This window comes from Bison bison, unplaced genomic scaffold, assembly GCF_000754665.1.
Source record: "Bison bison bison isolate TAMUID 2011002044 unplaced genomic scaffold, Bison_UMD1.0 scf7180017864474, whole genome shotgun sequence".
Classification (NCBI taxonomy): domain Eukaryota; kingdom Metazoa; phylum Chordata; class Mammalia; order Artiodactyla; family Bovidae; genus Bison; species Bison bison.
In genome coordinates, this window is record NW_011495035.1 from 916,062 (window position 1) to 941,140 (window position 25,079).

General features: G+C 39.6%; 1 protein-coding gene across 7 annotated transcripts in view; it reads left to right on the forward strand.

The window, feature by feature from the left end:
- MITF (microphthalmia-associated transcription factor) overlaps positions 1–25,079 on the forward strand; it is a 228,457-nt gene that overhangs the window by 99,759 nt on the left and 103,619 nt on the right. For 2 of the 7 annotated variants that reach the window (XM_010861985.1, XM_010861990.1), the window contains exons 1-2: positions 22,629–22,757; positions 22,848–22,943. The exons of 3 other annotated variants lie outside the window; for them this stretch is intronic. In XM_010861985.1, the coding sequence (XP_010860287.1) occupies positions 22,702–22,757; positions 22,848–22,943 (152 nt within the window). In that variant the 5' untranslated portion in view covers positions 22,629–22,701. Of the gene's footprint in view, positions 1–22,628; positions 22,758–22,847; positions 22,944–25,079 lie in introns of those variants that run through there. 2 more of the 7 variants (XM_010861988.1, XM_010861989.1) reach the window with 1 other exon arrangement.

Here is a 25,079-nt window from a genome sequence, read left to right on the forward strand (position 1 = left end):
AGGGTAAGAAATGTTGCAACTATGCCAGATTTGGAAACTTTAAGAAAGTCTCTGGGTGGCTAAGCCCAATCTATTGAATATTCTCGTTTGCATGTAACACATTGCTCAGCAGATAGTGCGTGCTCAGTTAATGTTAAATGATTGAGTCAACTTGGCAACACTTTGTTGTTTTTTTTTCAAGAAATGTAAGCATATTTAGTTAAGAAGTGGCAGGCCAGTTTTAAAGCCTAGTTAAGATAAAACAGGCCGAGCAAAATAGTGCATGTGGCAGGGATAGTGGTGTTTATATGAGCAAAGAGAAAAGACTGAAAGGAAGAACATCAAAATGTTTACGTATTTTGATGATGAATGATTTTTATTTTTTATACAGTTTTTTGCTTTCATGTATTTTCCCAAAGTGAGCACATGAATCCTTTGAAATGTAGTTCTTTCATGGCACATATTAGGCCTTACATAATAATTTGTTAAATGCTGAGTTAATTTATAATGAAAATGATACACATCAGATGTCAGTGATGTTGCCTGGAGTTGGGCAACACAACAGCTTCAAGGAAAACTTATGTTCTAGTGAAATCATTTTTTCTTTCTTGAATAACATTTAGTATCCCAGTATCATCTGCTCTAACAAAACATACACATTTCTAAAAAATACTTAAACAAAAACCACTAGATAATGGGAAATCATACAGTACAGAGTCTATAGGGGCCCCTATAGTCTATAGGTGCACAATACTCAAAAACTTCATCAAGAACATAAAGGAAAAATAGGAACCTTAGAAAAACCTTAGAGTTTTACACTTGCTAAATGGTTAAGCAGTATGCAAATACAACACAACTTTTCAAGTTTTGCCTTGAAAAGACCTAGTATTTTTTTGTGAAGGGAGTTGTGGGAAGGGTTGCAGCTTGTATACTGTAGTGAAGTGGTGCAAGTAGGCTTGTCTGAAATTGGGTGGGAAGTTGTAGCAAAGTACTGGGTGGTTGTGGTCTGTAACACACATGGTAACTGAAGCAGCAGGCAGATGTTTACAGTATGTACATCTTGTGTATTTGTACACTACTTGATTCAGTGGGGTGTGGTTTTCTGTGTTCACTTACTGTTCCTTGGTGACCAAACCAAGTTCATGTGGGTTATGCTCAAATTGCCCTCTGATGTATCAGTCACGTTTGAGCAGATTTGCATCTTCAAATGAGCATCGTAACAGAACTAGCTCTATATGAAATAGATAAAATCAAATTGCACCACTTGTAGGCATGTCAAGAGCCTACTTTGGAACCCAACAGTCCTTTTAGCACCCCAGCGTTTCCAGGGACCATCGCTGTGTGGCCTGGAGATTGTGTGTCCTTTTGTTCGTGACCTGGAAGAGATACAGGACAATTTGTTCTTTTTTTAATTACTTTTTTGTGGAAACATTTGGTCCTACTTTTGTATGGCTCGTGGCTGGCAGGTTCTTCAACAGTCACAAACTTCAGTCCTATTACTAGATAGACTATCTGGTAAAGCAAATGACCTTGAACTTAACAGGCACCTCATTCCAGGTCCTCACCAGGGAATCTAACCTTGTGCATGATGCTACTCAATGCTTCTCAGATTGCTTCTGTGAAAAACCAGTATTTATGGATTACTGTCTGAAGGATAGAGGTTCATCTGTTATTCTGAATACTCTGAAACAATGAGGAAGGAGGGCAGTGTCGTTAAAAAAGCCATTTCACAAGGTAGCTTTTACTTTGATTTGTCAAATAACGTTAAAGAAAAGCATGAGAGTTTTATATTTATCAGAAGGATTCATTGGTTAAAAAGTGGGTAAGGGCAATCTACTGTAATATCTATACCTGAAGTAATCTAGACTAGCAGAATCTCTAAACCTGAGAATTTGTCCTGCCCCCATTTTCCCCTCAACCTCAGCAGTTAGTATTATTACATGACACGTAGTATTTTATACTCTTAACCCCCCGGAAGGTCATCATGAGATATAACCCATGAATCCTGATTGTATGGGGTGCTTGTCTTGTGGATGGATATTCCAGTGTCTTCTTTATGAAGATTCTTGGAAGAAGTGTCTCTCTGGTTTTTATACCACAAATGACTGTACTTCTACTCAACTTTGGGTTTTTGTTTTATGGATACAGTTAGTCATGTAACTGATCATGTCTTCTTCCTCTTTATGGCCACAGGCATGTTTTCTTTGACCCATACTTTTTTTTTTTTTTAAACCAAAAGAAAAACTAGTTTGCCAACACTGGAAAATGAGATTTCTCACAAGTGTGTTTGGATTTCCAGCATTTACTGAAAAATCAGATCTGGCAGTGCTGGATCACGTGTCTCCATGGCAACCATGGGATCCAGTAAAGTAATGCCGTTTCCCTTACAACAGAGCAGGCACTCTTACCTTTGTCTTACTTCCTTACTTGAACTGCCCGGCCCGTGTAGACCTTGGACTCTGGGCCTGGTGGCTTAGAAAGCAGTTTGTGACGTAGAAAATAGGCAGGTCCTATTTGCCTTTTGTGAGCTAATGCTCTTCCTAGGGTCATTTACTTTTCTTTTCTTTTTTGAACTTTCTTTCATCTTGTTTTCTTCATCCACGCACATTAGTTTTCTCTTGTTTTATCTTGTGGGGTTGTGTGCTTTTATGTAAGCTGCCTTGAGTCCTTGAGGGGGTAAGAAACAAGGTATAAATAAAGAAAAATAGAAGAGTGACTTTTCCCATCAGATTGCCTTATTTTTATTTTTTGCCTGGTAAGAATTTAAAACAATTTCAGCTCTTTTCTGACCTATTTTAGAATTTCCTTGATTCTAGTACCATTCAGAGCTCTGCAGTTCCTTGTTAGGGTTTTGTTTTGCTTTGGTAACTCTTCACAGAGACTCTGAGAAAGCATTGTTTTGTACCTAAGATTGATTGGCTTCCCATCATCGTGCATTAAGGACTGAAAATTTTCTGTTTTGTAAATAAGTTCATTTGTATCATTTTTTAAGATTCCAAAAATTCCAAAATAGAAACAGATTCACAGACCCAGAGAACAAACTTATGGTTACCAGGGAGAAGTGTTGTGGGGATAGATTGGGAGTTTGGGATTGACATGTACACACTGCAGTACTGAAAAGAGAGAAGCAACAAGGACCTACTGGATAGCACAGAGAACTCTGCTCAATATTCTGTAATCACCTAAATGGGAAAAAATGTTGCAGAAGAATAGATACAGGTAATGTATAACTGAATCACTTTGCCCTACACCTGAAACTAACACAGCACTGTTAATCATCTTAACTTCAGTATAAAATTTTTTTTAAAAAAGAACTGAAAAGTTAGGTAAGTCGGAATATTTGTTCATGCAGTTCTAAGAGGGAAGATTAGGCCACCATGAACCTTCTTAGAGTTTATCTGCCAAGTGCAAAGACCCCGAGAAGGTGCCATTCAGTGCCCTGCATGTGGCACTGCTGTGACTTCCGGGGATAGGATCAGAGAAGTCAATAGTCTTTGCTAGTCTGGGGACCTTCTGTTCTCAATCTGGCTGTTAGATGTTAGTGTAGCCTGCATAGTGTTGAAAACAACTCTGGACCGATCAAAATGTGGTGTCATTAATTTTTATACTCTCTTTAGTGTTTACATATTCCTTTGAAAAATCTGGAGACCCAAACATATGGGCCAGGATTCACCCTGCATGGATTTATGTGTAGTTCACCACACTCTCCCACTACCTCTTGTCTGGGTGACTCTGACGATGAATGCTATGTGCCCAGTGTCCCTCCATTTCTCTGTATGTGACTGTTGTTGCTTAATGCCATGTCAACGCACCACCCTAACTCATCTGCTGTTTAGCATAAACCACACTGTGGCATGTTTTCCTGCTGCGGTAGTCACCTTCCCAAGCCACTCAGCTCTTTCCGTGGCATTCATGTTTCGTGAATTGAATTTTGATCACTGTCTCTCTTCCCCCAGTCTCAGAATTGCAAACGTCCTCAGCAGGAATGGTATGCTACTGCTGCTAAATCGCTTCAGTCATGTCCAATTGTGGGACCCCATAGATGGCAGCCTACCAGGCTCCCCCGTCCCTGGGATTCTCCAGGCAGGAACACTGGAGTGGGTTGCCATTTCCTTCTCCAATGCATGAAAGTGAAAAGTGAAAGTGAAGTCACTCAGTTGTGTCTGACCCTCAGTGACCCATGGACTGCAGCCTACCAGACTCCTCCATCCATGGGATTTTCCAGGCAAGAGTACTGGAGTGGGGTGCCATTGCCTTCTCTGGCAGGAATGGTATGGGTGTGCTTAAAAGTGTAGTTCAAAACGTCGCTGGGTTTGTGCACCCAACACATTTACTGAGCACCTACTGTGTGCCAGGTGCTGTTCCTGTGCTAGGCATAGAGCAGTGAGTAAAATGGGCGCAGATACATACCTACTGGAGTTTACCTCCTTTTAGGGGTGGTGGTAAGTGCTGTGAAGAAGAAAGCCAGGAAGAGTTCCTGTTTCATTTGGAGCTCATAGGCTAGAGCTCGATTCTGAGGTCCCTTTTGAATAGAGATACGAATTCACTCGCTGAGGAGTGAGCCATATGGCTGTCTGGGAAAGACATTGTAGACCGAGGGGATAGCAGTGAGAGTAAGATCCCTGAGGAGGGGCATACTCGCATTTGGTGTTAGGCACGGTTTTTACTTCAGTGCTGCGCTTCCTGATGGTATGAATTAGGGTCAGTTGCATTTGCCTCTGGACCATATCTGTGCACTCATCTCTAAAATGCAAGACTCTATATGAGGTTCACAGACACAAACTACTGTACATAAAATAAATAAGCAACAAGGATTTACTGCATAGCTCAGGAGTTATACCCAATAATGGAATCTCATCTTCACACACACACACACAAAATGAATTGCTGTGCTGTACACCTGAAACTAATACCAGTATTGTACATCAGCTACACTTCAATAGAAAAAATCACATTAAAATGCAAGTTTCCACATTTAGGAAGGATCGTGGCTTCCTCATTAGTCTCTTACCAAGGTCAAGTCTGGTCTTTGACTCTTGGTAAATGTTGAGTAAATATATATGCAATTAACAGATGGACACGTAAGTCATTATTGAAGGATTTGAAGGATCTCAAAAGCATAGTCTTAGCTAAATGTATTTCACAGGCTCACAGATTAATGACAATGAACATGACCAGCTCTGAAGCATATGTGCTGAGAGTTTCTCCTTAATGGTGACTCCACAGTTTTTATGCTCAGCAAGCTGCATCTACAGAGTACCACTGAGGAATATATATGACGGAGGAAAGGGGCCTGAGCTGTGTCTGTGTGGTTGTATCTGTTACTATTCATTGGTACGTCCTGACTCGTAGCAGAGTGCCTGTGGGCTTATAGTAGGACCTTAATGAACATTTGTTAGAGTGAATAAAACCAAAGCCGGCGTACATTTTCACTTCTTTCATAAAGCAGTGTTGGAGTCACACTGCATTCTGCCTGTTTTCTTCCCAAGAAAGATACACTAGGACTAGAGAAGATGAGAAAGACCACAGCAGTGTCAGGATCAGACTGAGCATTAATGTCTTGCTTGCTTCATCTCATTTATTTACATTCTTCATTTGCAGTTGGGAAATGGAGGCTTAGAGCTAGTGGCAGATACAGCTAGTGCGAGTCCAGGGCTTGTGTTCTTACTCATGGATTGCATCACTTATAGGGAAGAATAACTAGCAGATACAGAAACAGAGGTATGAAAGGAATTCAGTGCCACTCTATTGGCATTAGTAACTGATGACTTTTAATGCTATTGGAAGTTGCATATATGAGAGGTTTCAGATGGAGAGAAGGGTCTGCTTTGTAGCTCACACTTACGTAGTTTGTGTGTGCCTCAGAGACTGCATTCGTGCAGTTTCTGGAGGATTGATTGGGTTTTCTGAAAGCCATGTGGGAACCCCTTCCTAACGGGAATCCTTGTTTTGTTCCACTAAGGTGTGGGTAATTTCTAAGTGTGACAGTCATATTCCTCTTGCTTCAAAGCCTATCAGCTCTCGCTATCACATTCATATTTAACGACGTGCTAGCAACACTGTCCTTTTGTCGGCCTCAATTCCTCCCTTCTGTCCCCAGTTCATGAACAAACTCTTCGGCTTTAGTATTATTCTAGGGCAGTTAGGTTTTCTACTGCTTATTTCCATTTTCAGTGGTGTGGAATGATTTATTACTTTTATGCTTTTGAAGGAGAACAAATTTAAAGGTGGAAGGAAGCTTGGTGAATGTCTAACCATCTGTTGAGTTTGGGAAGGACCTCTGGAACCCCTCTGTTTTGTTTTCCTGTGTACGTGTGCTTTCAAATGAGGGGAACGTTGTGATTTTTGTAGCAGGTGTCAGCCTCAGTGGCAAGGGGAAGCAGATATCCTGGCCAGCTTTCTGGGGAAGAGGAGAATGGTTGTGTTTTCTCATGACTTTATTTTTCCAGTGCTGACTATATGGCAATATCATTCTGGCAAATATTGGCTGGCCATGGAACATTTTTAAGTGCAAGGGTTTAATAAATGTTCTGTCTATTACCATGGCTGAGGAATCAAAACAAAATACTCTCCACACAGTTCCTCGAGCATTCATGGATGGGTTCCAGTGTATTGCTTTTACGTTAGCTCCTCTATGTGTGAAGAATCTAAAATAAAATATTACTGAAAACACATTGATTAAGAAGAGTAGGGTATAATGTTTTGTACCATTTTCCTTTTCTATACAGTAATGCCATGCCAAGAATGGTGATACAGATGAACTGTGTGCAGAAAGGCTTTGCAAGAATTTATGTCTTCACATTCTTGTTATGGACATGGTAGTATTGACAATAGTATGTAATGTCTGTGTGTAGCTGTTGATAATCTCTGTTCTCACCTAAGGAAAAAAGCTAACACTAGTGATATTAAAAACCAAAACAACCGCCTCCCCCCATTTATCCCAAGAGTTGTCAGAATTTGTTTCTGCCCTGCTCTATAGTGTGCTTCTCACGTATTTATGTGATTAATGAGAATGAGTAATCGAGTATGAGTGTATAAGAAGTTTATAGGACAGTGTTTTCCTAGTGACTTTTTGCACTGGGGCTTTATTTGGGCAGAGATTCTTCTGCAGTGCTTCATGTGTCTTAAGAATGTAGCAGATTGTCCCAAACATGAATCAGGGAGTTCATTTCTGACACTATTTTGGAGGAGTTTTCTGTGGGAGTCTATGTTCGCATCAGGCCAGGGTGAAAATGGCAGGGATGATACTGTTAATAATGGCTACACTGTATTGAATGCTCACACATATTCATTGTGTCAAGTACACAAGGGGCATTGTTCCATGGATTGTCTTACAACACCTGTGAAGTTGGGGCTCTTCTTGTCTCCATTTTACAGACAAAAAAACTGAGGCTTAGAGCGGTTTGATTATCCCCTAGCTGTACAGCTAATGAGAGGGGGCAGACCTTGATTTTGACTCCATTCTTTGCTTCCTTCCTTCCTCTCTCTCCTCTTCCTGCTTTCCTCTCTCCTTCCCTCCCTTTTCCCCTCCGTCCCTCTTTCTTTCTTTCTCATTGCAGGGGACTTTATAGGCAAATCTTGTATTCTTGTCCTTCGATTTATTGCACTTTGCAGACATATATATATGTATTTTTTTTTTGAACAAACTGAAGGCTTGCAGCAAACCTTCATCAACCAAGTCTATCAGCATTATTTTCCCAGTAGCATTTTCTCACTTTGTGTCTATGTCACCTTTGATATTTCTTTTCAATATTTGAACCTTTTCACTATTTTTATATTTGTTATGGTGATCTTTGATGTTACTATTGCAAAAAGATTTTGACTCACTGAAGGTTCAGGTGGTGGCTAGCATTTTTAACAATAAAAAGTTTTAAATTGAGGTTTGTATATATATTTTTAGACATAATACTATTGCACAGTTAATAGACTAGCATAGTGTAAACAGAACTTTGGTATGCACTGGGAAACCAAAAGATTCATGTAGCTTGCTTTATTGTGATATTTGCCTAACTGGGGTTGTTTGAAACCGAACCCATAGTATTGCTGAGGTCTACCTGTATTTGCATATTTTTATTAGTCTCTAACATGACTTTCGTATATACAGTGTTGTATCTCAGCTTCTGTATACTGCATTGTGCTCACCACCAGATGTTTAGTTTCCATCTGTCACCGTACTGTTGGCCCCTTTACCTATTTTGCCTCCCCCTATACCCCATTTTTCTCTGGTAAACACTACTCTGTTCTGTGTATGTCTACATTTGTTTGATTTGGTTTGTTCATGTTAGAAAAAATTTCACACATGAGTGAAATCTTATGGTATTTGTCCTTTTCCGTTTGACTTATTTATTTAGCATAATATCCTCAAGATCCATCCATGTTGTTGATAATGGCAAGATTTCATCTCTTTTTATGGCTGAGTAGTATTCCATTGCATACACACACACACACTCTCTCTCTCTCTCTCTAAGATGTGAACCCAGTTCTTTCTGACCCCAGAGCCTGGTGGGGTAGCTCGTTCTCACCACATCCTTCCTATAAATAGGAAACTCTTACCTGGAATATTTTAGTGATCTGCTACTTATCTCCCTGCTTTCTTCCTCTTTCCTTTTTAGGTCTTTTTCCTGCCACCAGCCTTCTGATGCATGCACCTCTTCATTGAAGTCCCCCTTCCATCCTTTCTTTCCTAGTGAATTCTTTATCTTCTGGACTTCATATCCTGAGCTTTCTTCTCTGAGTTCTCATAATACTTTGTTCCTTTCTTAATCAAAATACTTTGCAGCTAATAGTCAGCTACTTAAGTATTCCAGGGATTCCTAGGCCCCCAGCGTTCAGTTTTGTGTCTGTGCCTATGTGAATGTTTTTTCTTGAGACAGTCCATAGTTTTCCTATGAGTCTCAGAAAAGTATTTGACCAAAAAGTTTAAGATACTATTTTTAGGATTCTCTGTCCTCATCCAAGTAATGAGCACCTAGAGGGGAGGAGCATATCTTATTTGTATTTATTTCCTTGGATGGCTATAATGATACTTTTTTTTTTCCCCCGAGTACCTGGATGAATGAATGTCTCTAAAAGTAGGACCATGAGGGTATGGCCTAGAGGTTAAGAACAGAGGATCTAGAGCCAGACTGTGCCTTGGATTGAATTTCTCCTCTGCAAACAGTCTAGCCAGTGATACAGTCACCTCAAAACCTCACTCTTCTCATTGGTGAAAGGGACATCATAATCGTGTTGCTGTTAGCGGGTTGTTATTGAGGAATACCTCAAGGTGTGGTATGTAAAATGCTTAGCACAAGAGTACTTTGCATACTACCTATAATTAGCTGCTTTTACTATTATTACTGAAGAACTTTGAAATGGGCTAGAGGATGAGTTTCTCTTGATTTTTCTAGTTACTATCATGGTGATATTACAAAAATTTTTGTCATGCCACTTTGAGTTTTCAGAGCTTAAAACCAGCATGCTTTCTCTAGTCAAGGTGACAGGTTCAGCTCAGAGACGTCCCTGAAATGTTGCTCTTGGGCATTTCCTTTCTCCCTGGCCTCAACCCTGGCTGTGTAGTATCTTAGGTTCATGAAGTGCCAGCTAATGGAAATTTGTGATGTGGGCACTCTGCCCCCCGAGGATTTGGACATATGCTTCTTTGTGTTTAAATCAACAGAAAAAAGTGCAGCTGTAGCCACCCTTCTGCATAATCGTTGCAGTAGCCTTTTTCCTTGCATGTTCTTGGAACCCCTGAGTGCCAAACCTGTCACTTACTGTCCCCTCTGTGCGTCTCAGGTAAGTCCAGTAGGTCAGATGAAAGGCAGAGATCAGCAGGGCATAAGCATTAGTCTGCGTATAGCACCGATGAGTAGCTGTACACAGATCACGGCTTACATGTTATTTATAGTAGTGTGGCCATAGGGTCACGTTGGCAAGAAGCAGCCTTTAGAAAAGTGCTTTAGTTGGCCCATTAATGGTCACTAAATATAGAAAAGTAGTTTGTGAAATCTCTTTACAGAAAATGTATTGTGAGCTGGGTGCATTGACACAAGGGGAAAAATTGTTGACTCCTGTTTTCCTATAGTTTTTTTTTGGAGTGTATACTTTTTCTTTACATCTCTGGTAAATGTATGACCTTTAGTGAGTTATTTGCAAATACTCTTAAAAAAAAAAGTCTTAAAAAGTAAGGTAACTTTATTCACAATCATCAAAAACTGGAACGGCCCAAATGTCCTTTCACCTGTTAAAGGACACGTAAGCCATGGTTCATCCATACAGTGGAATATTAACGTGCAAATAGATACCAATACCTGTCACAGCATGGATTGAACTCAAATATACTTGTTAAGGGAAAGGAGTCAGACTCAAAAGTCTGTGTTTTAAATGATCGCATTTATTTGGCATTCTGGAAAAGACAAAGCTGCGAGAATGGAACAATAGGTGGTTTTTGGAGCACTGGGGTTGGGTGACGTTCTGACTCCAGACGGACAGCCCAAGGAGTGTCTGAAGTGTAAGTGCAATAGGTCAGTGTACTCTGTCCTCCTGGCTTTAAAAGCTGTCTGGTAAACACCGTGAAATTTTGGTTTATTTATTTAACGTTTATGAGTTGGAGCTCCTTTGTCTCCTGTCTGGCAGAGCTGCTTACTTTAAAATAGCTCCTCGGCCTCGGCACTGTTGAGCATTGAGGGCTGGATTGTCTCTACTGTGGGGGCTGTGCACGACCCTCTAAGGTGTTCAATAGCATCCCTAGTCTCTATGTACTAGATGCTCATAGCACCCGTCACCCTAGTTTTCAAAAAATCTGTTTTGAATTTGTTACAATATTGCTTATGTTTTGGTTTTTTTGGCCAGGAGACATGTGGGATCTTAACTCCCAACCAGGGATGGAACCCCTGCCCCCTGCACTTGGAAGGCGATGTCCTAACCACTGGACCGCCAAGGAAGTCCCTGTGTCCCCATTTGTGACAACCAAAAGTGTCTCCAGACATTGTCAGATGTCCCCTGGGGACAAAAGTGTCTCATTGGAGACACGATTTTAAAAGATTAGGATTCAGTGAAAAGGCATTGAGTTACCATGACTGACAGGTGAGAATCATCACTGTAACCTTCCTCTTACTTCCCTGTGGCCCCCGTCTGTTGGCAGGGGACCTTCTCTGGTCCTGGAGATCAGCCATTTCCTCTTACCAAGTGCCTTGGCCGTTTGACCTCACGCCATCGAGTGCTTTCTCTCCGCTCAGAGACTGTGAGAGCCTAGAAGTAGGATCTGTGTACTTGCTGCTCCCTTGCTCTTATCCCTCCTATCCAAGAGGTCAACTTTTTGGGTCTGATGAGTCATGCTTACTGCATTTATAAATTGCTTCCATTTCTCCCAAAGCAAAGAAAAAAACCATTTTTTTTGAAATCAGTTTAAAAAACTATAATAAATACTTGTTAATAAACCAAAATTAAAAGTGCCAGTGAACTATAAGATGATCATATTTCAGACATATTTTTACAGCTTTGTTAATAGTTTGATATTAATTTGGGCTTAAGAGGTACGGGAAATAGGCAGAGTGGTAAAATGATGGGACCTTTTGATCTTTAAAACTTTGATCTTCAAAATTTTAAATATATTTAGGTGGTACGTGGTTCTCCCACACCTTCTTTTTTTTAATTTTATTTAATTGGAGGATAATGACGTCACAATATTGTGTTGGTTTCTGCCATACATCAACATGACTCAGCCACAGGTATACATATGTTCCCTCCCCTCCTGAACCTCCTTGCGCTTCCCTGCCCATCCCATCCCTCTGGGTTGTCACACAACACTAGGTGGAGCTCCCTCTGTCACACAGCAAATTCCCACTCACTATCTGTTTTACATATGATAATATATGTTTCCATGCTCCTGTCAATTCATCCCACTCTCTCCTTCCCCCCGCTGTGTCTACAAGTCTGTTCTCTATGTCTGCCTCTCCATTGCTGCCCTGCAAGTATGTTCATCAATAACATCTTTCTAGATTCCATATGCATGCGTTAATATTTTTTCATGTCTGGCACAAACCTGTGTGTGAATCCCAAAGCATTATAAAGATGGCTCCATCTAGTGTATGAAAGTATTATACAGCTAGAGGGGAAAAAAAAAAACCACAACAAAACCAACAGTTCCATTCTGGGGATCTCCTTTGGTACTTCATTATGAAATTAGATTAAAAAGTTAAACCCAAACAAAGATGGGCTGTAAGCTATACTTGTGCCCCAGGAGATAATGCAGGCCCAAGTGCCCTTCACAGTGTGAGAGGAGAGGTCGTAATGTGTCGAAGCATCAGCATCCAGCATGCCTGGCATTTTGTTCTAACAACCTTGCCTTTTCTTTTTCTGGACGGAGGTCTTGTTTACAGGCACTATCAACCACTGTGGCTTGTCCACTTCCACTGTGATACTCTCCGTCCTCCTTGGCCTGGCCCCGGGTTTTCCTGTATGGAATCCTATCTGCCAGTCATGTTCATTCTCCACAGTTAGGAAGCGATTAGGGCTAGGCCCATGTACTGTGATTTCAGAGCCCTACATGATTTTCTTTATCAGACTGGAATTCTTTGTAGCTGTTTGCTTCTCACTGCAGTAGAGTAGCCACTGTTTGTGGGCTGTGTTTGATCTGGTTTCCACGGAAGGGTTCTGGCACATTCTTCATGTCTCTTAATCAGGGTTCCCAAATTTGAGCCGTACTCATCCTAACTTCATGACCTTTGCCCCCTACATTCCATATGATGGCTTAAATAAATTAAAAACACATATTGAAAGGAAATGCTGTATTAAATGGCAATGACAGATGGATGCATGTGTAAAATAAATATAATGAAATTGGAAGAAAACAGTTCATTCCTTACTGGATGTGTTGTCAAGAAGGGTCTGAGTCTGAAATCTGAACTGTTTTTGTTACAAAGGGCAAGTATTGCAAGATTGAAGACATGTTAGCATCAAACAGACACTTTTCGTGGGATGAAAAGAAATTTGAAAGGGCCTTTCTCTCTGGGTAATTCCATGGTCATTTAATGTGGAGTCTTTGTGTCTCCATTTGAGATCATCCTGTATCCCACACGTTGAAAAACTTTGCTCACAATTTGCCATCTTTTCCAGAGGAGTTTGTCACGGTCCCCCAAAGTCCAAAGCCTGTCTCCCCGTCAAAAGCCTTTTTCAATAATTCTTTATTTTCTGAGCACTGCTATACTTCTCCTATTAACAAGAAGAAATTGTGCTGATATTCATATTTTCTCACTCTTTCCCAACTAGATTAAGTTAATTGAGGACAAGCAGTGTGTGTTTCTTTTCTGTTTCTAGTGAATGCCATTAATTTAACTCATGCTTGGTGTAAATATTCAGGGAAGCCTGCTTCATTTCCTGCTTGTGTTTTTTTAAAGGTAGAGCATAGTCAGAAGTGATCAGAAAATGCACCATGATCAATTCATTATTCCTTTAACCCACTGACAACTAGTTATTGGGTTCTTTCACTGGGTCTGGAATTGTGCCTGGTTAAAGAATGAAGAGGGAACTAAACAGAATGGGTTATTCCTTCTTGGAATTCAGACACCAGTGTAGGGTGTGGGGAACAGACAACTAAAGAGGCAACTCCAGTGCAAGGTTCTAATTTTAGAATTAGTTTGCTTTTGTGATTGTTGAGTGGCTCACAGAAACTTCGAGCAGAGAACCATAGTGAGAAGCATGTGGGCTCTGGAGTTTTCAAACCCTGAATTTGCAGTTCATCAACATCTTGATTCTGAGCAAGTTACTCACCTCACTCCCTTTCCCTCTGTTTCTTCATTTAAATAAACATGAGGTATGATATGCAAATAAAAGGCACAGTTATCAGTGTGATGATGTGATGAATTCTCTACCTTCTCTCTTCCCCTGTCTCTTTTTTTAAAAAAGAGGCAGAAACCATCTCATGATTTTTTCAGATTTTTCGAATTTTCTGCCTGGCCCACTAGGAAATGAAAACGCACTGATCCTTGATCCAGTATTAGAAAGCAAATGTTTTTGTTAATGGGAATGACATTGTAGATGGTACTTTAAGATGGTAAATTCATGCAATTTCCAAATTACCTATTTAAATTAATCAATGATTTGAGCATTCAGAGTTACTCCAAAACATTTCTGACTTCATAATCTAAGCGCCATGGTATATCATTAATGTAACTCAAGCATATTCAGTAGTGCTTGGGACAAGTAGGTGCTCAATAAAGACTTGTTGAATGAATGAGTTTTAATAAGAATTTTTTGATTTTTCTAGCTTTTATTCATGGTTTTGCCCATATGTATGTTTTTTCTTTGTTCTGAAATTTAAAAAATTTTATTATTGGAGTATAATTGCTTTGCAATGTTATATCCTTATTTTTTAAAAATGAACCAGTGTTACTTGATATGAGGAACTTAATAATAAACTTGATTGAAAGTGGTGGTGATTCTCTGCATCTCCATCACCAGCCTCATCTTTAATACCTGGCAGGTAATAAGTACTTGGTAAATGTCAAAGCAAGAATTAGATAGTTCTGATAGGCACTATTTGTTTTTTTAAGGACATATAACTGAATTTTGTCAAGCAAAGATGTCTTTTTTCCTTTGTATCACTACATACCAGTATTACTTGAAATTGCACAGGCTATTAATTTAAAATATTGGTTATTTTAACATTTTACTATCAACATAAATATACACTTTGATTATAGGCAAGACTCCTGAGAATGTAACTTAGATGCAGAATGCTATTGTGTATCAAGTTTATTGTGATTGATTAGATTTAATTAACATACAGGAAGGATTCCTGTGCAAATATTATTTTTCTCATTTCAAATCCTATTTGTTCAGCCTAACTGAAACAGGATGTCATTAGTGTAAGGGTAAGTATTGAGATGCTTTCAAAGTTTGGGAAATTTTAACTATTGACCTATGGAGATCTTTCTTTTGAACACAGAAGTTTGATTTGTTATGTTTTGCTTATTTAGGTAAGTTATTTCCTTCATGACTTACGAATATGTTTATAAAGTTAAAATACAAATTAAAAAAGTATTTGACACATTGTCAGAACTGAAGGTTTCCTGGGCTAGCAGTTTTGTCTATAGCTAAGACAACCATTAAAAAGGCATCAATAGTTGTATACTATCAGAATAAGTTTCAGATCCCATCAACATCTTAGTTTTTCGTTTTTCATTATGAATGAATATGCTATCCACAAATATCTCTGGACCTTTTCTGAGCTTACATTTGTTTTCAGTCTGCACACCGTCTTCAAATACCATGTTTCAAAAGCATTTTCACTTTTGTCTCTTTTTATAAATAGTTTATTTACATTTGGCCAGTGCTGGGTCTCTTTTGCTGCATGGACTTTTCTCTAGGTGTGAAGAGGGGGGCTAGTCTTTGTTGCAGTGTGCAGGCTTCTCTTGTGGTGACTTATCTTGTTGTGCAGATCGGGCTCTAGGGCACATGGGCTCAGTACTTGCAGTTCCCGGGCTCTAGAGCACAGGCTCAGTAGTTGTGGGGTACAAGCTTAGTTGGCTTTGTGGCATGTGGGATCTTCCCAGTGCAGGGATCGAACCTGTATCTCCTACATTGGAAGGCGGATTCTTTACCACTGAACCACCAGGGGCGCCCTTTCACTTTTGTCTCTTAATAATAACTTTTATTTGTCCTACAAGTTGAAGTTCTTTGAGGCTCCAAGGACTCACTTCTCGTGCCCTAGTGTTCTGAAAGTGGCCTTTTCCCTTGCATAATATTGATTGAGTGCAATTTTTTTTGCAGGCACTGTGCTAAGTAATTTTCATACCTCACTTTGTTTAGTCACATACCCTACTAAATAGGTGATATAATAGAGATCTCCATTTTACAGATGCAGATTTTGAGACTCAGAAATGAAGTGAGTTGCCCAGGGTAGAGCTACGAGGTGAATGCAGTGCATGGGGTATGTGTGTGTCTACAGGCCACCAGCACACAATGCTGTCTCCAGCTGAAGGATGATGCTAAGTTTAGATCGTTAAGCAAGAGAGACTTGAGCAACTATTCGCGTATTTATGAAATAGTGGACCCCTCACAGGCTAAAGCCCCTGCCCTGGATTCTTACCACGCGTTGTACAGATGGAAGTTATCACACCTGGCACATTTTCATACCACCTTCCACCGCAGTGTTGTGATTGTCCATGAGAAAAATCTATCTCTGCCTTCAGTTCAGTTTTTATAATACAAATAGGAAACCTCCGTGAATGGAACACAAAGGCTAATTGGCAGAGTGCCTTTGTCTTCTCTGTCTTCATCGCTTTTCCAGTTCCACTTGAGCCATAAAGGATCAGGTGGTTCTTTCAGTTGCTGATGCCCTGAGTGAGAATCTGGGGAAGGGTGGACTCACCTGCCTCAGTAGCCAGGGCCTCAGCACAGAGGGTGTGTGGAGGCCAGTTGTCAGAGCTGAATTTGTCTTGTTTTAACATATTTTAATATCTTGACTCTGGGAAGAAGAATGAAACTGATGTCTTTCATGATGACCACAGAGTCGCACCCTCCTGTTTCCATCCTCAACACCATTAGGATAGCAGAGACTCTATGGGCTTATTTGCTATTCAGTTTAATTACTTAAAAAAAAAGAGTTACTACAGTGAAAGAGAAATCTGTATTTTTCTTTTTAAATAAGTTAGGAGTTCACCACTGAATTGAGAGGAAAACACTGTGATTTTAAAGTCCTGAAGTGAAAGATTTGACTTATTATAAAATCCTAGTGTGAATAACTTTGCACCCCTGCCTCCATGGCAACAGCCTTATCTTTTTCTATTTATTTACCTTGATAAGGAAAGTAATTGCATTTTTACTAAATTTCTTTTTTGAGAAAATGCCATCAAAGCGGCATAATCTCCATCCGTGTTTCCTTCCTCAAGTTTGTGTTGCCTCACGAACTTGGCTTTTTTTGTGGATTATGTTCTGCTTATTGCAGAACCCCACTGCCATTGATAGACAGCAAAGAAACAGCCTCCGAATTGCCTTTCATGGAGTGCGAGTATTTCTTTTGAAGTGAACTCTAACAGATAATATCAGAGAGCTCAAGGTAAGGAACTAATCTCTTGTATTGATTATTTATGAAAGACCGACTGTTATTTCAAATATTTCTCCCTTCATTAATTGCTTAAAAATTTACTTCAACCAGCATTTGAAGTGCCTCTTTTTGTAGATTTTATTTGTATTCTCAGGACAGAGTTTTCTAAATAGTTTGGAAAAGCATTATTTTTTTCCCTCTAAATCTAAAGAGTTCTTTGGTAATGTCGACAGGAGCCTAGATTAAATTTACCTGGGGTCGTCTTGGTCTTGTGTGCATTTTCCTTTTCACCCCTAAAGGGCTTCTTTGTGAGCTGGGTACAGTGAGCAGTCTTTCAGAAGATGCTGTCCCATCATTGTTATAGGGAGATTATGTTCTTGGTAGTAGGGAAAAAAAAAAACAAAAACAGGATGAAAGAGATAAATGTGATTGAGTGGTACTGAGCACTTATTTCTGTAGATACATAGTCATTAAAAATTTCCCTCAGTCCTGCTGTGAGTGTTTTCAAATTAGAACTCCTAGGCTGCCAGTTCCTGTAGCTTTGTATCCTCGTACTTTATCCATGAAAATGAGTTGTGTTCAGCAACTGAAAGCTTCCAAATGAAAAGTACACAATCGTGAGCCCCACTACTGCCTTTTGACTTCCTAATTAATTAAATGCTGTCATCAAATTATATTTCATAACTCCTTCCTTACCTGATCTTTTTTTGTCATTCTTCCATCTATTCATCTTTCCTTCCACTCATCCACTCATCCACTGTTCATTGAACAAAAGTTTTTTGAGCACTTATTATATACCAGACACTGAGAATGTAATACACAGGAAGGACCCTGCCCTCCAGGATAAAGGACAAACAAACAAACAAAACAAATGATTAGGAGTGGGATTAAGTGCTACAAAAAAAGAAGCATTTGCTGAGAGAGTAAGAAGCAGAAGTGGATGTTCCTTCTTTAGGTAGGATGGGGTCGGGGAGGAAGCCCTCCCTGGGGAAGAGGCCACAAAACCCATGAGACCTCATCTGAAGGGTGGAGAGGAACCCCTGAAACTGCCATTCTGTCCCCCACTCCTCACTCTTAACCATGGGCCTGTGTATGTGAGTTTGGAGTTTCCCTGGGGTGAGCCCCAGAGAAGCAGAAGCTCTCACATCTTCTTCTTTATCTTCCCCACAGCACTGAGAAACACCTCTCAAATGCTGGGCACATCAGCGAATATTTGAGTAGAAGGGCCTTTTGGTGACATCTGACTTTCCAAAATGTGAGCATGATGGCATGTGGGGAAAAGAGCCAGATGTGTTTGTTACTCTGGATGGAAGTTTTTGAATTTTGCAGCCACTTTCAGGATACTTGTTAATTACCTCATAATAAGACTTTCACTTAACATTCAAAGCATACCCATTGTATAATAATTCCAAGCGGACACTTTACAACATCAGACTATACAAGTAAAGACTTCTTATTTCAACAGATAAAGGGAACTTGAGGATCTTGGGTATTTTTCTGTCATTCTTGCAGAGATAATTTTCATAGAACATATTATATATAATTATGTATGTTGAAATATGGTATATAGTAGTGGTTCCAAGGCCTGACTTCATATTAGTCTTTTATGAGAATCTTTTTAAAAGATTGGAATTTGAAACAATGCTTTGGAAAGTCTCATTCAGTCATTTATTTGGGGGAAGATCATTGACATTTGTGTTTTTAAATGCTCCTGAGTTGATTTTAAAGGGATGGTGGGGGGAGAATGGTCCCTAGGTCTTTCTGATAGAAATGCAGGTTTGGTGAACCATTGGCTGGGATTATAATAAAACATTATGGGTAGATGCTTCCTAAATTGTATGTAGCAGGTAGTTCATGAGTCAGTATAGTGGATGGCATGTATTACGTCTTCAACTGTTGATTATTTTTAGGGTGATGAGAAGTGGTTTATTGAAAAAAGCAATAGCTATCAGAAAGAAAGATGTAAGACAATGATGTGCTTTGGGGAAAATAAAACATTTGATATCCAAATAAAATAAGAAGGATTCTAACTGTGTTAAAAGAGTGGTTCTACTTTTCTTCAGCTGAATTTTGGACAGGATAACAAGTAAAACCTCTTATCTCTTCTCTAACTCGTTCAACATAGTGATTGAGTTTTTCCTTCCCAAAAGATTGAGGCCCAAAGTTAGTAAAAAAAAAAATTGGCTGTCACTTGGATGTTTGATAGTTTTAAGTCCCATTTTTGTTACAGTTGTCTTTGGAAAAGGTCAGTGAGAATTCTGATGACTCTAGTTGATTTGCTGGAATTTGGGGCAAGGAGTAGCAGTTAAGATTTGAATTATATGGGAGTACAGGTAATATTTTTATTCTACACTCAGCATTTCATGTTAAAAGTATTATTTTTCCTTTGTGTCTGTTACCAGTTCTTATTTTGTATTTAAATTTTAGGGTTTGTGTGTATATATACATTTATGTGTCTGTGTGTATGCATACATATACATTTTTATGTGTATATGCACTTAGGATATATATCTGAATAGTACAAATATGAACAAGAGAGTTGCTTACACATTACAGATTAATTCATTGTCAATGTATTTATTGAACATCAATTGTGGATTGTTTATTCTACTAGGTTCTAGGGATACAATGGTAAACTGAACAGATATGGTTCCTGCCACTCAGAAGACATTTGTTAAATGATTGTGTGACTACTTGAGGGGCAGGATTGTGGAAATGTATGTAATGTTCCATGAATTTTATGGCTTTTGTCAGAGGTGTATGTCAAGCTTTATTCCATTTGCTGATAGGTATTTCATTGCTCTGTTCAGGGAGATTCCCCAAGAACATTCGCGTGACATAGGTATTTCTGAAGGTACCATGAATAAGTTGAACACACGCCCCTTGAAAGTAATTTTACTTAAACATTTATGTAAATGGTCAATGGATAGCCTCCTTGGGTTGGTGGATTGTCCAGGACAAAATATCAGGCGATGTCATTGGCAGAACCTGCCAGGGAAGAATTTGGCACCACGCGGTGTCCCTGTTGGAATGGCTGGAATTGATGCCATTGGTTTCATGATGAACATTTGAGAGCCTGCGGAGGGTACAAATTTTCCCTGTGTGTAAGCATGTAATAAATCAGGGTTTCATTTCAAAAACTTACCGGGAACCGTGTAACTTAATTCAGCCTCAAATAGTGTCCAAGGTGGGAGAGAGTCCAGCTTGGTCTTTTAAAAAAAAATCACCACTTGAAGGTCCTGATATGGTAATTTCCTAACCTCTCTGTTTTCTTTGATATTCAAATTTCTCAATTCTCCCACTCTGTTGAATTTCTGTTGGTTCTGTAGGTTAGTCGGTGTGCATCCAGAATAGACAGTTTCAATCATAATCGTAAGAGCTACTTTTTTAATTGAGACCTTAATATGTGTCGAAGAAGGAAGTTCCACTGTGGCTGGAGGGCAGAGAGCAAGGGTACAGCTTGCTTCCCTAAACTGTACCATACACATTACATATATTCATATATTATTCCCTTCAGTTTTAACAATAATCTGTGGGATAGCCATTTATCATTTCCCCTTTCTCAGGTGAAGAAACTGGGGCATGGGAAGTTTAGCAAATTTGCACAAGGTCACAGAATTAGTAAGTGGTGGGATTTGAATCTGAAGAAGTTGACACCAAAACTTGTGTTCTTGATTTATATACTCTACTGTGCTAGAGGGAGGAAAAGCAAGGTGCGGAGTAGGTTAGTAAGGGGAATAGTGTAGCATCTTAGTCATCTGTTAACGCTAGAACTCAGTACAGCACCCGGTATGTAGAAAGTCCTCAGTAACTTGTTAATAATGAGCACGATTATTTTCATCAGGGATCTGATTTCCCCACCCCACCTACATTCCTTCTACATATTGGTCTTTAGCATTGCCAGTAATCTACCTGCTTTCATCCACTTCTCTCCACTCTTGTCCATTTTCCCCTCATCGCCTCCCCTCACCTCCATGAAGTAGCTAATCTTGTTGCTCCTCTGGGTGGTTCTCGATACAGCAGCCAGAGGGACCTTTCTAAAAACACAAATCTGAGCCTGCTTACAACTTCTCAATGGTTTCCTCTTCATCTTGGAAGAAAATCAGTGACTCTTCCCTTGTCTCCCAGGTCTTGATGGTCTGATTGTAGCCACTGCTTCAGTCTCATGGATACCCATGATTCCCCTTACTGTCTGACCTCCAGCCGCAGTGGAGCTTCCTTCTAACTCCCCACTTCAGGATTCTTGCACATGTTTTACCACTGTTCAGAAGACTCTTCTCCCATTCCCCGCTTCACACCCAGAATCCATAACTGCTAACCCCCACTCACATTGAAGCCCGGAGGTCCCTGCTTAAGGGAAGCCTTTTCCTGACCCTTACATATTAAGCTTTCCCGGTTCCTTGTCACATTTATCACAAGTTACATTAAATACTTGGGTGATTATTTAAGATGTGTCCCATTAGACTTGAAGCTCCAAGACTTTGCACAGTGCCTGGGACGTAGAAGGTGTTCCATAAATATTCAACAAAAGAAAAAATGAACAAAGAATACAAAGGGCCAGGAACAGCTTGTCAGAGACTTCTGGCTGGATATTTCCCATTATTAAAGGGAAACTAAAGAAAGATCACTTCATCACATGAAATTCAAGTTTGAGTATGGCTTATAGAGATTGCGCTGTTTTCCACCCGTTTACTTTGAAGACAGTCTCAGGCACAGAGAAGTGAAGTAACTTGCCCAGGATACACAGCTAGTCCATATCAGATGTCTTTGTTCTGACCTTTGAATTGTGTGTAGGGAAGAACAGACATTTTCATAAATCTGCAGGACATCTTTGATGTGCTGAGTCTGTAGGAGCTGCATCAATATTTGATATTATTGACGCTGTCATGTCAGAATTTTAAAGTGTCTTTTGAGAGTATCTGTTATTATTGCAGTGAGTTCAGAGTTTAATTGGATGACAATTTAAGAATATGCAGAAGTATGGGCTAAAGATGTCCTAAAAGATACTGCCCACAGTAAGAAGCAGCTTGTGTCTGATTTTCACCAAGACTGAGCAAGGGATAGCACTCCTTATATTCTTGGGGTCTGAGGGTAAGGAATGTTGCCCAGATCTCGACCCTGTTAGCAGGAAAGCATGTTCTATGAGCAACCTCCAGTTCCAAAAATGCTTTTGCATGGATGCAAAGCAGCTAGAGCTGTGTGATGAGCTGCTGCCAGAGGTCTCCCCAGTTGAGACGGGACACAAGCTGTCCCACAGCCATCCTGGATTCTGTGGCTCTTTTCGGTGTTAGAAATTCACCAGGATGTAAAATTACCTCTGCCTTCATGTTCTCTAATAGCACATAGTCACTGCAGGCCCCCACCGGTACCCATACCTGTGCTCAAGAGGGCTAAGTGAGCATCCCAGGTGTCGCCTGGCCGCTGGCTTGGGTTTCCGGTGGTGCCTTGGTCCTTGTGAAGCCCCTGTTGCAGGGTGAGGCAGCAGTTTTTTGTCCTGCAGGTACAGTAGGTACTGGATTAAACAGGTCTGCTGTTGCAGACAGACACCGGGCACCGTTGTAGCACGAGCTGTGTTTGGATTGGAGTTTCCAGGGCCTTATCAGGAGCCACCCCTAGTGACACAGCCAGTGCCAGAACTAACTTTGACTTTCACTCTTCGCCAAGGGCTTGCAGAACACCTTAAAGGAAAAAAGATGGAGGCGCTTAGAGTTCAGATGTTCATGCCTTGTTCCTTTGAAAGCTTTTACCTGTAAGTGGAGTTTTATTCTGGATATAATCCTGGGACCACTTGGCAGGAGTTTTGTTTTTTTTATTTTTTGTTTTATTTTTTGTTTTTAAGGGGAGAACAGAGAAAGGGAAGGTTTTATCGGGAGTTAAAAATTCTGGGACTGTTACTCTGTGATGTGGCTTTAATCGGCTTCAGCTGTAACCTCTGGTAGGTGACTGTGACAAGGATAACAACTAATTTGTGGGGTGGGGGGATTGAAATGCTAGTCCATTAGCTCTGCTTTCTCATTTGAAGTGGAATGTTGGTCTTAAATTAATCATGCCCCCAAAATGACTGCTCAAAAAATCACTGCTCTGAGTGGGAACAGAGCTTGATTTATGGTTACTGAGGTAGTCTGAAGCCGGGCTTTGCGATGACTAAAAAAGGGTTTTTCTTCAGGAAAACGGGTGTGCTTAGTGACATTGGTCAGAATTGTCCCCTTGCAGACACTTTGGATTTTTTGCTTTCTCCTCTCCCCTCTACCCCACACTGTGGGGTAGTACACTTGCATTAATAAACATTGCATTTGCATTTCTTTATATTGATTTTTTTTTTTTTGTCTCTTTGAGAGGAAAAGAAAACATCCAAACATCAGAATTATCTATCTGGCACAGAAATGTAGAATGAGTTTGAAATTGGCACTTTCAAAGAAATACTAAGATGGAGAAATGCTAAATGGATCACAGCTTTCTCCTCTCCCCCCAGCTGCCCCCCCCCCCCCTTTCCTTCAATATTTACTTTCAGTGTTAGGTGATAAGATTTGAAAACAATACTAAAAGCCATGTCCCTAAGTGAATAGGCATTCAAGCAAATCAACTTAAGCAAAAGCCACCTCTGGAGCTTAATAATTATTTACTGAACGTTCCTGGGTCATGAGAGAGGTTCTGATTAAGTCAGAAAAGCATTATGTTCAGCAGCTTGTGAAGGTGTGTTTAAAGACGGCAAGAATAATGGAAAAATACTAAAAGTAGCAGAACTATTTTTAGAATCTGATTCTTAAAAAATAAAATTCCTGTAAATGTAATTGTGGTAAAATTCCTAATGTTCAGTGGATACATCTTTAAAAGACTTTATAATTATTTAAATTGTTTTCTAATGTCTTGTTCTATTTTTGCTGTATGGTTTGCTTTTATAGATTTTTAAAATTGTATATGTTATTAAAAGTTTAATTACTCATCTCTCTAAAATGATAGAACATTTTATGAACAGAGTATATACATAATTATGTATTTAAAATGTCATCAGGTTAGAAATGTTACAATTTTATCCTTTGTAAATCAGATAGTTGTCTGTGGTTCATATCACACAAGAATGTCCTCCATAACTTAATAATTTTTGAAATATTATTTTTAAGCAAATGAATGGATGTTATAAATGGATAAAGCATGCCATTTAACTTTAGGATAGTAATGATGTCATCCTTGAATTTATATCCAAAATAATGCTTAATTTCAACTACTTTTGCTTAATTGATTTCTTTTTTTTCTGGTTGACTAAAATACTGGCCATAGGACCATGCTTCCTTTATAAACTCTCAGAATGAAATTCTTAGCTCATATCTTTGACAAAACTTGTTCACTGAGCTGTTGCTCATTAACTTCTTCTTGCCTCTTCTTTTGGGGAGGGTACACTCTGTGAATTAATTGTTTCTTTTGTATTTTCCTCTAGGAAAGCAAAGAAACATTATAGCAGAAGGCAGCCTTGTAAGAATTTGGGTTCCTAGAAAATAACTTTTCAGTTTTCAATAGTTTCAAGTTATTAGAAAGCTCAGAGAGTACCAATTTGGGAATTCAAGCGCAGCACAAAAGAATCCATTGCCTAACATTTACTTACTGTCTACAGGATGCGCTGACCACTGTCCTAAAAATCTTACTTGCATTAGCATATTCAGTTCTCATACTTGCTCTTTGACAAAAGTACTTTTCTCCTACCTCCATTTTGTAGATGACAAAACTCAGGTTTGGGCAGGTGAAAGATCCTGGCCACGTCTTATCGCTGAGAAACGATAGAGTTGGAATTTCAACAGAGGTATTCTGGGTACGTGGCTTCTGCTTTTCTCTTTTCCATTCTGTGGATTTTCATTTCAGATACTGACTGAATTGATGTTTCTTCCTGTGGCCTTTTAATTGTATTTCTCCAATGCTCAGATTTCTGAATTATCCAAACTGTACCTCCATTGTGCTTTTGAGTGGCTATGACTAATCCAGTGTCACAGAATTTGTCTATCAAATGGGTTTCCTTGTATCTGATTTACTATTGATTATAAGATGACTGTTTGGGGGAGAAGAAAGCTCTACTAAAAAA